Below are 15,283 nucleotides of genomic sequence, written 5' to 3' on the forward strand. Positions count from 1 at the left end.
CATGGTAGACACAAAAGATGGAATTGCTTTAGTGAAAACAAATACATTTTCCAACTCAACCACCAGTTATGAAACTAAGCACAGCACCTAGAATCAAGGTAAAAAAGTGTTGTTAAAGGTAAACTAATACTTTTTTTCTAGAATAGAATTTCAATGGTAGATGTTGTTCTTAAAACACCTGTTCTACGCTTATCCATTTTATGTTGCTTGCCTGTACAGCTCACTGTGAGGGTGTATTTCAGGTCTCTGCTGAAATTACAGCTGAAAAGTGCAAAAGAGATAGTGTAAATTTAAGAACTAACATAGCTCATATTCATTGACAGACTTTTCTTCTGTTTCTTGAATTAGGAATGTTTAGGCAAGGGTGCTCAACATTCAGAGTTATCACCCCAAACATTGATGAGGAAGCATCTATGATGGAGGATGTTGGAATGCAGGATGTCCACTTTAATGAGGTAAGCCTTTCACGTAACCAGCTCCTGCTTCATTTTTGCAATATTGGCGCTTTATGAAAGCCGGGCGGTAGATGCATTTTTCAGTTCAATGCAACTTGCCCTTTCATCTCAAAGTATTATTACTTCTCTTTTTAAAGCGAACTGCTGTGATCATTCGTTTTTTGCAGTAGCCAGCCCAGTTTTTATGACAGTCATAATCTTGGGACATAATCTGGGATGAAACTGGGCATCCACATTCAGTAGCACAATTTTTTGAATGAAACATTTTCTCAAGCAGAAGCTAGCCAGATGTTTTTCTCTAGTTACGTTTTTTTTTTTAAAGTAATTACTTAAGTGCTGTTTTTACAGCCTCTGATGCTATGTGTTATCTACAGAACAGCTATCAAATGCATCATGGAGAGAACTCGATGTTCACTGCTTGCTCAATGATAAGGAAACTTGCAAAGGAAGGATAATTTTATCAGCTGTTTTCACAAACCTATCTAAATTGCCTCTTAAAGGTGATGTTAACATTTTGCCAAAGGCATAATCTAGTCAATGGTTTACCACATCCATTGCCAGTGCACGTGGAATTATCAGAGGCATTTTATGACCTCTGGCTCCCTAGACTTCTGCTTTGAAAAGAAATCCAGTAAATATTATTTGTAAAGTAATGCAGGGTTCTCAGGGCTGTTTTTTGCTTGTCAGGATACCTGAAACTGGCTGTGGACACAGGTTGATATTAGTGGACTTTCCAAAATAAATGTCTGTACTAAGGCGCATGGCTGGTGATTGACCAAAATGTTATTAGTAGCGGAAATGACATCAGGCACCCTTTGCACCTGAAGACTTTAGAGATTTAACACTTTGTCCCACCCTTCACTTATCAGCAGCCTCCTGTTTTCTCCAGAAATGTCAGGGAAAGAGCAAGATGGGGAAATTTCTGAAAGTTAACAGTACTGTTACAGCCCTACTTCCTTTATTTTCATACTACTGCCTTCGTCAGCCCTAAGACCAGGGTTAACAGAGAACAAGCAAGAGCGAGTAGCTGCTACCTCTGGCTATCCCTGTTTGATGCCCATGCAGAAGTTTTTTGCACGCCTGAGGGTTGAGTTTTGAAAGACATCAGTTTCTAACTGGGCCCTGAAGCACTTATTTTTAGCCCATGTTTAAAAAAATACATAGTTGCTACTATGTTGAGTGTAGACTCCTTCATTGTAGTGCAGGATGACTAAATATAAAATCAGAGATTTCTGGGAAGTATACATTTTTTGTATAAATATCATGTTCTATTATCTTGTGTTACCAAATTTTAACACACATTTCTGGCCAAAGTGTCCGATGTCTGTTGAGTCTCTTGTGCTCTTTAAGGTGTTTTTAAGCTTAGCAAAATCAGAAAAAAACATTGAATATAAATCTAGAAAACCATCTGCATTGTATTTAACTCATGAATTCCACATTAAGAGTGTCTGGTGTACTTTTTAGACACCCAGTTCTTTTATCTGTAATGTTTTCGTGAGTCTCTGCTTCCATTCTCTATGCCCAAATTCAGATTCTTTCAAGTTCCGTTGCCTACCTTCTGTTTCATTTGCTCTGTACATTGTATGCATGGGAATACTTCCACATTTTAGGCAGTGCATATTTTTTATCACGCGATCTCTAAATACATTTTTTTTGAAGACCCTCCTTAATGCTAAGGACCTTGTATACTCCCTGGTCTAAGACTGCTAATTGTCATTGAGTGGTTACTGCCCACACAGCGTGTTCACATCTTACCTGCAGGGCTGCCAGTCCTGGCTGTTTCCTTTTCCTTGACTAGACAGGCTCCTGAACTGTATGTTGTAGGGCAATGGGAAGTAGCACCAGATATTATAGGAGTGATTGGTGGCAAATGTCTCTAGCGAGGCTCTGTGATTCACTTAGTTAATGGTTTTAAATAGCGCTTCTGTACCATAAGTTATCAGTGCACATTACTGTAAACTAAGAAGGAAACAATGGTGAGAACAGACGTCAAAATGTTAACACATTAGAAATGTGACAATGTCTATAAGAAACTGGGTCTAGTAGGGACTTGGTCATTCAAGTAACAGTGGAAGAAGTGGGTTTTTCGTTGTTTGTGTTTCTCTGAATTAAGGTTTTTCTGAAAACCCCAGACTGAGAATTAAGATTGAAAAGAGCCTACCAGTCACTTTTTGGACACCTTTGCAGACGTTTAGGGCTTTAATATCTATAGTTATAGAGCCCTTAAACACAAACAACAGTTTGACTTACTCGTAACCCAAGGTTTGCCAGGCGTTTTTTGCAGGTTGCTGTTTTATTTCCACTCCTTTTCCAATTGCAAATTTGTGGAAACCCTGGCATGCTCCAATTGAGCAGTTTTTTTAGGTCTTGCAACCATGGGCTGCAGGTGCTATCGCTTGCAAGAGATATTGTATTCAACAAGGGGTCTGCAGGCTCCCATTGCTTGACATTTGCTGGCTTCATTGTCACTCCTATTTGCTGCCTTCTAATAGGCCAGTGTGTGCCGGTTTCTCTTTCTCTTCTTTTGGCGGGAGTGCGGACCAAGCACTGACGTCTTCAGCTTGATTGCTGAATTTCCGTTTTGTGCTGTGATTAAGGTACTACTTTTATTTTTTCTTCCCTGTCATGCTTGTTAAACCTCTTGTAGCTATGTCTTACTATACAACACACACTTCAAAGAAGCCTGCTGTACAGGCTTTTACTGTTGATTTCCATGATATGAAAACAAATATCGCGGGCAGCAAATTAATGGTATCTTCCGTACCTTATACAGTATTCATATAGTTTCTTTAAAGGTTCAAAACTACCCCAATTTGCAAACATGGGACATTTCTTTAGCTATCTAATTCACTAATTAGGGCCACTTTTATTTTGGTGCCAGCGTCTATTTGTTGTCCCAGTCCAACCCTGCATCTGTTTTCACAATAAAAACATGTATCATCTGTTGTCAGAATACATACCTGTTTTAATGGAGGAACAGGCTTCTGTGAACTGCTTGTAGCACAGTGAAGCATAGCTACAAATAGTAAGAGGTTCAACAAGGATGCCAGGGAAGATGATATAATAAACATAGTACCTCAGTCACAGCACTATCAAGCTGAATCAGTCAGTTATTGGTCCATGCTGAAGCCAAGAGAAGAGGAAATAAAGCACGCTGTCCATTCACAAGGCAGGAAATAAGAGTGAGAATGAAGCAAACAATTGGGTGGGGTGCAAGCCTTTTGTTGTTTCCAATATCTCTTGCAAGCGAAAGTGTATGCATTGCATTTGCTTCCACAACCGAGACCTAAAAATGGGTTCTCCCATGACACACCTTCAGTTAAAATCTTTCAGGATTACAATTCTCCTGTGAAATAGCAACATAAGGTGAGACGTAAGATCCTCTAAGGCTGCTGTTTGAGCCCACATAAAGCATGTGACAGGGTAAAGTGGGCCTAGACACTTTAGTAAGCCCCTAAATTGCTGGGGGAAACTAGAGGTTAAGGAGAGTGCAATGAAAGCATGAATCTGGCACATGATTTCTGGCATTCTAAAATCCTTTGGGAACTGCCCCGATCAAGGCGCACGTGAATTTTGCCGCTCACTAGTGTGGCTCCAGCTCTTACAGGGAGTGCAGAATTATTAGGCAAGTTGTATTTTTGAGGATTAATTTTATTATTGAACAACAACCATGTTCTCAATGAACCCAAAAAACTCATTAATATCAAAACTGAATATTTTTGGAAGTAGTTTTTAGTTTGTTTTTAGTTTTAGCTATGTTAGGGGGATATCTGTGTGTGCAGGTGACTATCACTGTGCATAATTATTAGGCAACTTAACAAAAAAAAATATATACCCATTTCAATTATTTATCATTACCAGTGAAACCAATATAACATCTCAACATTCACAAATATACATTTCTGACATTCAAAAACAAAACAAAAACAAATCAGTGACCAATATAGCCACCTTTCTTTGCAAGGACACTCACAAGCCTGCCATCCATGGATTCTGTCAGTGTTTTGATCTGTTCACCATCAACATTGCGTGCAGCAGCAACCACAGCCTCCCAGACACTGTTCAGAGAGGTGTACTGTTTTCCCTCCTTGTAAATCTCACATTTGATGATGGACTACAGGTTCTCAATGGGGTTCAGATCAGGTGAACAAGGAGGCCATGTCATTAGATGTCCTTCTTTTATACCCTTTCTTGCCAGCCACGCTGTGGAGTACTTGGACGCGTGTGATGGAGCATTGTCCTGCATGAAAATCATGTTTTTCTTGAAGGATGCAGACTTCTTCCTGTACCACTGCTTGAAGAAGGTGTCTTCCAGGAACTGGCAGTAGGACTGGGAGTTGAGCTTGACTCCATCCTCAACCCGAAAAGGCCCCACAAGCTCATCTTTGATGATACCAGCCCAAACCAGTACTCCACCTCCACCTTGCTGGCGTCTGAGTCGGACTGGAGCTCTCTGCCCTTTACCAATCCAGCCACGGGCCCATCCATCTGGCCCATCAAGACTCACTCTCATTTCATCAGTCCATAAAACCTTAGAAAAATCAGTCTTGAGATATTTCTTGGCCCAGTCTTGACGTTTCAGCTTGTGTGTCTTGTTCAGTGGTGGTCGTCTTTAAGCCTTTCTTACCTTGGCCATGTCTCTGAGTATTGCACACCTTGTGCTTTTGGGCACTCCAGTGATGTTGCAGCTCTGAAATATGGCCAAACTGGTGGCAAGTGGCATTGTGGCAGCTGCACGCTTGACTTTTCTCAGTTCATGGGCAGTTATTTTGCGCCTTGGTTTTTCCACACGCTTCTTGCGACCCTGTTGACTATTTTGAATGAAACGCTTGATTGTTCGATGATCACGCTTCAGAAGCTTTGCAATTTTAAGAGTGCTGCATCCCTCTGCAAGATATCTCACTATTTTTGACTTTTCTGAGCCTGTCAAGTCCTTCTTTTGACCCATTTTGCCAAAGGAAAGGAATTTGCCTAATAATTATGCACACCTGATATAGGGTGTTGATGTCATTAGACCACACCCCTTCTCATTACAGAGATGCACATCACCTAATATGCTTAATTGGTAGTAGGCTTTCGAGCCTATACAGCTTGGAGTAAGACAACATGCATAAAGAGGATGATGTGGTCAAAATACTCATTTGCCTAATAATTCTGCACTCCCTGTAGAGTTCCTGGCCTGTATCACTTCATACATTCCCTACCTGTGACCTGCCACTTGCCATGTCCCACAGTGCAGCGTGAAGTTTGGTGGCCCACTAAGGGTAAAAGGTTGAGTTGGGGCCCTGGGTGAATCAGGGTCACCGAGCACTTTGTGGTGTCTGTGGCAAGAGAGAAACATGTTTCTAAAGCTAAGGTGAACATTACTCCTTCTGTGTCGGGTCATCCCTGTCCCCAAATAAAACCTTCTGCCCGCTCGTATACATTTCTGCTATCTTGGGTTCACAGTATGTGGGGGGCTCAAGGCATCTCACGCCTCTCATCCCTCAGCCCATTAAACAATAAACATTGACATCGGTAACAGGGTTTGCTTTTGAAGTAGCGGACGTGCTTCTACGACTGGTTGTGATGAGTCGTTGTTTGAGTGGGACAATAGATCAGTGTAAGGACGAGTTAATAATGAGTAACTGAATGGCTTAATGAGGGCACCTCTGGCAAACAGAGTGAGTTGATGAGGGTCTGCATTGATAGGTGAAGGAATGAGTGGCTATAGCACGCTGGCCCTTCTGTGCTGAAGGAGCAGTTCCCATACATATCGAAGGCATTTTCCTTCAGGCGCGCACTCTCCTCACTGCATCAGGCACACTCTACACAAATGGAGTGCGTCAACTTTATCTGTAGGGGGTTCAGCATTGCAGAGTGCACACTGAATGCCATACATCTACTTTAATGTGCTCTTGCATAGTTTTATTTCGCAAGTTCACAGTGCTGAATGGCGCTGTTAGCTCGGGAGTAACAGCAAAGATGTAGGCGCCATGGTATAAATACACTGTGCACATTTTGGTTTGATTTGATGTTCTCTATGTGTTTGGGTATGTGATTAAAGGTGGACATGGTATTATTTTTAATGTTTTGTGAAAAAAAGACTATTTGCCATTATTTGAGCCTGAAGTTAATAAAAGCGTTAAGAAATAGTTGATCAAGGTTAGGATGCAGTGACAGAGTTGTGAGTGGGTGCCAGCAATGGAACACCAGTGAACGCGAGAGATTAGGAATAGGCATATTTGGCAAAGCTGGGTGTACATCACAGTAGTGGGGCAGCAACAGCTGTTCCAGAGTTGGATTATGGTAGCACTTGTGTGAGGGCTTCATACCTGGAATAGCAGTGGGAGAGGCAGGTTCAGCATTAAGCCGCCTCAGCCGAGGCGGCTGTGTGCTACTGCGAGCATGACGATGTGCGCATCATGGCTGGATGGTGCTGCTTTGTCCCATTTCGGTTCTGCGGATTGTAGGCCAAGCACCCATGGCCGATTAAGGGGACCGGCATGCTACTTAGTAGCAACTTTTCTTCCATTCATCTGCCATCATTTATTTGGAGAAAACGCCAGTGCATCCCAAATTCAAATCTGAGATTGGTACTATACAGAGGCTAAGAATTGATACAAATGTAAACTAAGTACACACTCACTTGAAACAAAAGTGGTTTTACTTCTCTTTTATGGGGGTGTATTGATGTTAAAGCATTGCTGAAGAATTTGTTTATGTGCAGTTGTCAGCTTGATGCTCATTTCCTCTTGCATTGTTTAATTGATATACCTTGAGTAGAATTGTTCAATATAGGTCAGAGAGGTCGGATCCATGGCAGATTTCCTCGATATCCACATTGATTATTTTTCTTAGAAAGAATCTAAATGGAACTCTTTTAATTAGTAATGTTTACTCTAAAATCCCTTCATAGATCTGGCCCTCGTCCTAAAGTATTGGCACAGACATAACAAGCTGCATGCTGAAAGGGTGATAGAGACATATTACTATTTTCTGAATGTTGAGCGTTTGGTTTTGTTTTGTCCAATTTCTATATTTGTTCAGATGTGTGACGTGATTTATGCGCCATCTTTTTCTCTCTCAGGATGTGCTCATGGAGTTGCTGGAGCAGTGTGCAGATGGACTCTGGAAGGCTGAACGCTATGAGCTTATTGCAGATATCTACAAACTCATCATTCCCATCTATGAGAAGCGGAGAGATTTTGAGGTTTGCATGTGGAGGCCGACTTCACTGTTACTGGGGCATTAAGCGTTTGTCTCAGACCTGTATCATCTTCCCATGCGTGAAATGTTTAAAGATTCCCAGTTACTTTTAATCCATTTGAATTTGGAGTCGGAAGGGCCTTTTTTGAAGAAAAAGAAACAAGGCTCAGTCAATGCTATGGCACAAAAGCTAAATCTAGGAAATATAATTTTCTGCATTTTTAGATATCCACGGTATGACCTTTAAACAATCAAAAAATATTTTACAGTGTGCCAAATTGAAGATCGATTTTGTGCCAGTCTGTTGTTTATTGTATTGAAACAGAAGCAAACAGGTTTCGGACTACCTCTTGCATGAAAAAGATGAAACCTTTTTTTTTTTTTAGTATAATCTCTTAAAGCCAATTGTTGTTCAGCGCACAGTAAGAGATATTCAAATCCAGTTTCCTCTATTCTCGCTAGAGGTAAAATAAACTGTGGTAGAGGTGGGTTTTTCTCTTTTTTTTTTTTTCTTTTTTTGCTTTCCAACAGTGCTATTTCTCCCATCTTGACCTGAACAACATCCTAGTCCATCTGCTCAGCAGGTGCGACAACCATAATAGAGTTCTCTGTGCCAAACCACTTGCCTTTGATTTTGGGCTGTTGAATTTCTAGTTTAGGTTGATGGTCCAAGCCTGACTGCACCCAGTGGTGGCTTCAGAAGCTGCCTTCCATGAATATCCTGTTACTTTAAGGAAGCAATGTCAGTGTTGCCAGTATTTTCTAAGTACTCTCTTAACGTAAGCATTGGTAGCTCATACATGTTCGTGAAGAATACTGTCAGCACTGTATTGTGTGGCGATCAGAGCCATTGTTTTCTGCGGAGTTTCCCACTTTACATTGTTTTAATTTTTATTACATTTTGTAAAAGGTCACTTGGAAACTCCCTGTAAATGTTTGAGGCAAAGAATGCTGAAGTGTTATTATATACATGACAGTGTAGCATACTGTGTACCCTATGAGCTTGACTCTAAAATTTGTTTGCCCCAAAGTGCCACCTAAATAATGAAAAGGTTGAATTTGCTAAATTAAATCACAGATGTTTTTACCATTACAAATAATGTTTAATTTGGTCTTGAGTGCAGAGAATCCACAAGTTCTGTAAATTATCTACAGTCCAAAACCTAGGGATATCAGTGGTGAAAGAGTGTTTTGCGGGTTTGCATGTGGCCATGCAAACTGCTGTGGACACCCACAAAGACGGAGCTTTCTAAGTACATTTTGCATGCCTGTTTTCTGTCATTTAACCGCATAAATGTATTGCTCAGGAAACAAGACTAAATGGGTTTCCATGATGGTCAGTGGTATAGAGCACGTCCATATCTCATGCACGTGTTCCAGATTGCTGCATGAAAAATAATTATTATCACTATTGCACATATATGCTATACTAACACCTGCAGATTGTCGGCCCTGTAGGCGATCCATTGGAGTAACCATGAAAAAGTTGCGACACCTATGGAAATCCATGATTTAGATAGATATTTCTTTACCATTGACAATTTTTGTGACGCCCAAAAATGCTGAAATCTATGAGGATTATTGGCTCATGTCTGTGACTTGAGGTTCTTTGCATGTTTTTGAGATTCGTGCCCTGCATCACACTGTACTAGCAGCGGTCCAGCAGTGAAGCATGCAGTACAGTAAGTATCAAATAAGTTTTCACTGGTATCTATTGTGCCATCACTTCCCTGAAAAAAAGGATTGGCAGACATCTGCTCCATGCTTAGTGTGCTAGGAGGCCCAGCAACAGGAGAATAAAGATATAAAAAGGTTATTTTAGGCTCTAGACTTTCAGCCTGCTCTTTTGACTCACATATTTCAAGATGCAGTATTAGAAACGTGGTCAAGGTCACGCGGAGCTCGATCAAAAATTTACTCCCATAGATTTCCTACTACTTTTTGGAGGAAATGTCAGATTGTTCTGGGAATTTGTGCGGCATCGCAGCTGTAACAGTTGCATGTTTCCAGAAGTATAGGAGACACCTTTTTGAATTCCTAAATATTCTCCTTCAGTTGCATCACTGAAAAAATATACATACTGCATATTTATGCAGGGGAAATATCATGCATGAATGCAAATTAACGTTCTTTCCATGAGAAAAACTATTTTCACGTGGAAAAGCCCCCTACGGATAATTGGGGGTGTGTACCATTCCTGTTCCCGCCCTGGAAACGGATATTCTTTTGCACTCTGGAGTATTGAGTGTTCAACTTCACCCACAGTGGGAATGGGCCAGGAAAATGTTTGTTTATTATCACAAACAAGTATGTTCCCAAATTTTCAAAGCATGCCCGACCTGAAATGCCCACTGTCTTCTCCAGAAGGTGAATTACTCTCTTGAAAAGGTATATAAGTAAACCTTTTTTGATTTTTAACGGATGCAGTCACGTTTTATGACTAGTAAAAATGAATTTGCATGTCTAATCTGAATTTATACATGCAAATAGTTTGTGTCTCTTTGAAGGGAAGATTAAATGCTGTTGAGTCCATGTCTGGCTTTTACAGACTCACTCCTTTTTCATGCTTCTGAAGGTGCTGTGAAAATAGGTAAATTGGTGAAAACGCTAGGGATGTTTTTCCTCATAATGACACCTTCTGAAGCTTTTTAAATGTTTCTTCTTTCCACAGAGGTTAGCCCACCTCTACGACACCCTCCATCGCGCCTACAGCAAAGTTACTGAAGTCATGCATACTGGCAAGAGGCTTCTGGGCACATATTTTAGAATAGCCTTCTTTGGCCAGGTCAGTATTTCTCAAATATTGTCTTTCTTCTGCAAATGCATGCATTCCTTGTTTTGAAGATAATCTACGTAGCCTGTTCCTTATTTGAGAAACAATCATTTGTCAGATTTTGATGTTGTCTGTCTGTTGCTATTTCTGGGCCCAAGCTGTGTGTGTGTGTGTATTTTGTTTTTATTTAAAATCTGTTCTGTCATTGTAAGGAATTGTAAAATTCCATAGTAATCCCCTGGCCTGCCTGTTCCACTTTATGCACCTGATGAAACACAAAAAGAGAGTGTTGGGAGTGGTTCAACCCCACACTTACTCCCGATTGGACTAGAAAGTCAACACAACACTACAGATGTGGGGTCAAGCTGGAAGGGACTGGACTACTTTTGGTCCAATCCAAGGCGCATATTGAGCTGGAAGGTCTGGGGCATTCGTCAGGGTCAAGGTTCCCTATCATGTAAATGATCTTCGGCTGACACTACAGCCCTCTTCCTCTCAAGAGAGGTTACCCGCTCTATGAATGTACTAAGTAAATATAATAGAAGTGACATAAATTGCAGTCTGATTTAGAGTCATGTTCTTCAAATATTTCTGTTTCAAACTTGTACTTGTGTGTGTTTTGCAACATTTTTCCCCAATGTCAAATCAGTATATGTATCCTTTAGATGCATGGGTAGCACATCCTTATTTTTCACGCCTTGGGCCAAGCCAGTAAAAATACATTTTTGCTACATGTAGATTCATATGATCATTCACTGATAATGGTGAAAACTCTTGTAACTTTCCCACACCACCCAGTACCATAACTATTGTCGCATGGCCTAGAGCCTTCTGTGAGATTACAATTCACATTCATCTGTACAATTGAGAACATAGTGACCCAAGCATTTACTCCTTCCTTGTTGTGGGACAGTGATGCAAGAGAATTATCAAACCCAGATTTTTCAGCATGACCAGATGTAATGAAAAAGGTGATGTATTGGTCTCCTTTCTGGTGATATTGCACTGCCTATGGACTAGAAAGGGGACAGAGTCACATCCTCTGAGAAGTTGTTCCCTACACCGTGTAGGGGGGATTCTTAGGACATGGTCCATAACAGGCCATGGAGGTTAGAAAGACTGTACCTTTTATGAGAGAGTAAGCAGGAATTTTCCATCACCTTGTTTGTGGAAGTCAAGCAAGCCAGCACGGACATTGACTTACCCTAATGACACATTAAAATGATGAGTTTTGTTGTATGTTGTAAGTGTTAATAACCTGACCAACGAGGGGAAGCAACTCATTAGTGAACTTGCCGCTGTGTTGGGTAAACAAATAATAAATGCCCTTATATAGGGCCTAATTCCCTTTACCAAAGTAAGAAAACAGATAGTCCAGACATCTGACCCTATAAATGCTTCGAGCTTATTTACCCTGGGGCAGTCTACCCTAAAGAGAATTAACATTCGTACCAAGGCTTGATGAGTGTGACAAAAATAGAAATCATACTGTAATAAAACAGAAACTTTTACCCAGCTGCAGTTGACTGGTCCCGTTGCAGGCCAGTCTTCGCAGCAGCTTATGGAAGGTGGCCACCTTCCTCACTTGTAGGTCACGGGTTCAGCCTCGTCTGTTCTTGGGAAAAGCAAAGTACAGGTTCTTCCAAACTGAGAGAACCAGAATACAGGAACTGGGTGTACGCCCCTTAAGCTTTCAAAGTGACTTAGGATAAGGTTCACTGACAAAATAACCTCTCATCAGCAGTCCTCTCTTATGAATTAAACAGATGTCCAGGAAAATAAAAACCCACACCATCCCATGCACCATTTGCAACTGTAAAATTGATTAAATGAAAGGGAACTGACAGTAGCATCAGAAACAATTGTAACAATGTAGACACTGACATAAACTTAATACTCTGCTAGGCAATACCACAGAAGGAACTGCCTGAAATAGAAGGGTCAGGTTATGGTTTCTTCGCCTGCAAAGGGGTGCCTTAACCCTTTTGTGAGTGCTCCAAGAAGGAGACACTGTCTCTTGCGCACATGGAACTTCTCAGGGTAGGGATATTTGGGAAGGAGTATGTTTTGTCAACTGGGCCTACCCTCTTTAATTCACTTACACCTTGTTGATTAAAAGGTTAAAGTCTTTCCAAATAACTATGATCCTTATTGGTGTGTAATGGGCCTGGTGGATGTGCTACCAGTACCTTATGACTTAGAGAGTTGATCTCTTTCCAAGCCTTCTCAGATGTATGTCTCAGAGTATCATTGTGTGACCCACCCTTAACCGAGTGGATGACACCTGGGGGCCTGGGCACCTTTGAAGTAGTTATAAATATCAAAGTGGCGTAACAATAGCCCCCACAGCGCGGGGGCCCCGAGCTCCAGCAGGCCTCCTCAGCATCACACAGTGATGCACCATGCACTAGCCAGCACTCTGCATGGGCAGCAGGCCCCTGGCCTGAGAGCTTCTGACTGGGTCGGGGGATTGGGAGGCTCTCTATGTACTTTAGAGGAGGGCCTCTCAAGTTTTGTTATGCCACTGAAATATCATTATTGCAGCAGGCTGCCCCATACATAACCAGAGTAGCTTTCTGGAGTTTTCAGGTAAAGTTCAATGATTGGGCTGGCTCACAAGATATTGACTTCATAACACATTTGACGCCCAGTGTTTTGAACTTCTGTTTTATCTACGATCAGCACCGCTGAATGTTCACAGTTTCAATGAATTTCTCTGCCATTATTTAATTACTGAAATGTATGACTAATTAGTTTTTTGGGTACACCTTATTATTACTTTACAAGGATTATGGGGCCTTTTTAAATTATTCATTATTAAAATTGAAGCTATCATCTTTGAAAACATTTTTGATAAATCACACTGGGACATTCACCCCTTACGTGCTGGTTCTCGTAAGATTCTCGTAAAAAAGGTGATTTAAGAGTAAAAACCATTCTTCGTCCCAGTTGTGGCCTCCGATACCCTCAAAAGGCAACATTTTCAGATGCCTCCTCGACATCCGTTTAACACGGGGTTCTGTGATTAAATGTGTTTTTGGTTAGAGTTGACATTTATTTTCTGGATTACTGTCAGGCTCTCTCCTAAATTGAAGAGGAGATTGTTTCTGGAACTTCTCGTGTGTGGCAGTGCTGTACCGCTTTCAGTCAGTTCAGATTTTTCTGAGCCCGGTCTGATGCTTGAATTTATTTCAGAAGAAGAGGCTACTGTAGTAATTTATGATATTCGTTAGAGCCATAGTTACAGAATTTAGGGTTACCCAAAGTAACAGTATAGGAACTGTGTGTAACGTTTTTTCCTTCATGGTCTCAAAATCATGAATATGCAGTTGTACCTAGAATAATTTGCAGTTCAAAATATTACGCTGTAATCTTTACATATCTTGTTGATTGATTTGACCCATGGTGTTTTCACAGTGTCAGATTTGAAGACTGTGATAAAAAAGAATGTTTGTATTCACCTATTTCCATGTAGTTATCTTACTTTGTTTAAATGATGCTTCTAATTATGCAATGTATTTTAATCCCACAACGCAGTTGATAGGTATTGCCGCATATATCAAAAAATCATCAAAAACTTTTAAAATGTTTGCCTTTATGCTAATTAATGTTCTGCTGTGATCAAATGTAATGCCCTTCTGCTCCGAATACCTTAATTTTCTTTCTTATCTTTTTTTTGGGTTACTTTCTAAAGGCAGCGGTAAGTTCTGCAGCAGGCCTCTCCTGGCAATTTAACTGCAGTCTTTGCGTTGTGTCTTTGCAGTTTGCTAGTATGCTTCTAAACATGCTATACTTGATTTCATCAAAGTCCCCTCTACACACCTCTGTCCAAATAGCCATTAGTGCCATCTGCAAATGTTTTTTGTTTCCTGTGCACCAGTATTGCATGTATTTTACTCCAGTATTAGAATGTTTGGTTGACCTTCTTGTGCTTTCGAGGTATCTATCATCTGTGGTGTATTAATTCAATATCTAACGGGGCAACTAAATCCTCTACAATACACGTTGAAAGGATTTAGGTAGCTTTACATTTATAGCTGTTTTACTTTCATTTATTGTAGTAATTTGGCCGTCATTGGGCAGATGCTGTTGATTCAAATGTATAAACTAAGGGGTGAAGTGATTGATGCCTGTGATGCACTGTGCAGCAATGTAACCCTCATTTGATTCTGTCCTGTTGTCTTTTATAACTTCTTAGCAATACCAGTTTACAGACACTGAAACAGATCTGGAGGTAATTCAATGTTAGAAAAAGCTAACAATGCTGTAAAAGAAACTTTACTGCATTCAGGCTGTTGGTGTGAGTCGGGTATGACTGCGCGTGTAGCATGTGTCCGTCCGTTCTGTAGTGTGCTGTGCCCTTCTCACAATTTACCTCATCCCATCTGCATTATGTCTACCACTGCACCCGATTTAGGATGACTATACCAAACATCCTTTTTTACCAATAACTCCATTTAATTTTGTGATTACTTGCAGATGAGAATGTTGATCATGAAGCAGAGCTCATGATCACTGTTCAATTTCCAGGGTTAAAATAATTTATTATCTTACTGATATTAACCATGTTAATACCAGTAATTGGTAATTATTGTGTTCTTAAAATAATATTAAAATATATGTAAAAAATAATAACGGTTCCATCAGGCATCATTTGGTCAGAGTCCTTGAGAGCCAAATTTTAAGCTTCATATTTTGAACAGGAATTCTCTGTTTAACATTTTATTGCCACCATCCGTTCTTGTGAATAATTGTTAATTATTTTGTTTCCGTTTTAGAATAACCTACCCATTTTCTTCATGTACATTTGTATTTTGATTGAAATTGCAACATATGTTTTGTGACCACCCCTTTGCTTTTATGAATA

At 40.5% G+C, this 15,283-nt stretch overlaps 1 protein-coding gene across 8 annotated transcripts in view; it reads left to right on the forward strand.

Annotated features, from left to right (window-relative positions):
* Nucleotides 1-15,283, forward strand: part of DOCK9 (dedicator of cytokinesis 9) — a 989,328-nt gene that overhangs the window by 859,491 nt on the left and 114,554 nt on the right. For 7 of the 8 annotated variants that reach the window (XR_011194943.1, XM_069205169.1, XM_069205175.1 and 4 more), the window contains exons 45-47: nt 349-455; nt 7,525-7,647; nt 10,315-10,428. Coding sequence is in view for 7 of the 8 variants with exons in the window: in XM_069205169.1 (XP_069061270.1) it covers nt 349-455; nt 7,525-7,647; nt 10,315-10,428 (344 nt within the window). In the remaining variant the exon portion in view is untranslated. Of the gene's footprint in view, nt 1-348; nt 456-7,524; nt 7,648-10,314; nt 10,429-14,110; nt 14,117-14,614; nt 14,651-15,283 lie in introns of all 8 variants that reach the window. The other variant, XM_069205174.1, reaches the window with a different exon arrangement.

The sequence above is a fragment of the Pleurodeles waltl genome, chromosome 8 (genome assembly GCF_031143425.1).
Source record: "Pleurodeles waltl isolate 20211129_DDA chromosome 8, aPleWal1.hap1.20221129, whole genome shotgun sequence".
NCBI lineage: Eukaryota > Metazoa > Chordata > Amphibia > Caudata > Salamandridae > Pleurodeles > Pleurodeles waltl.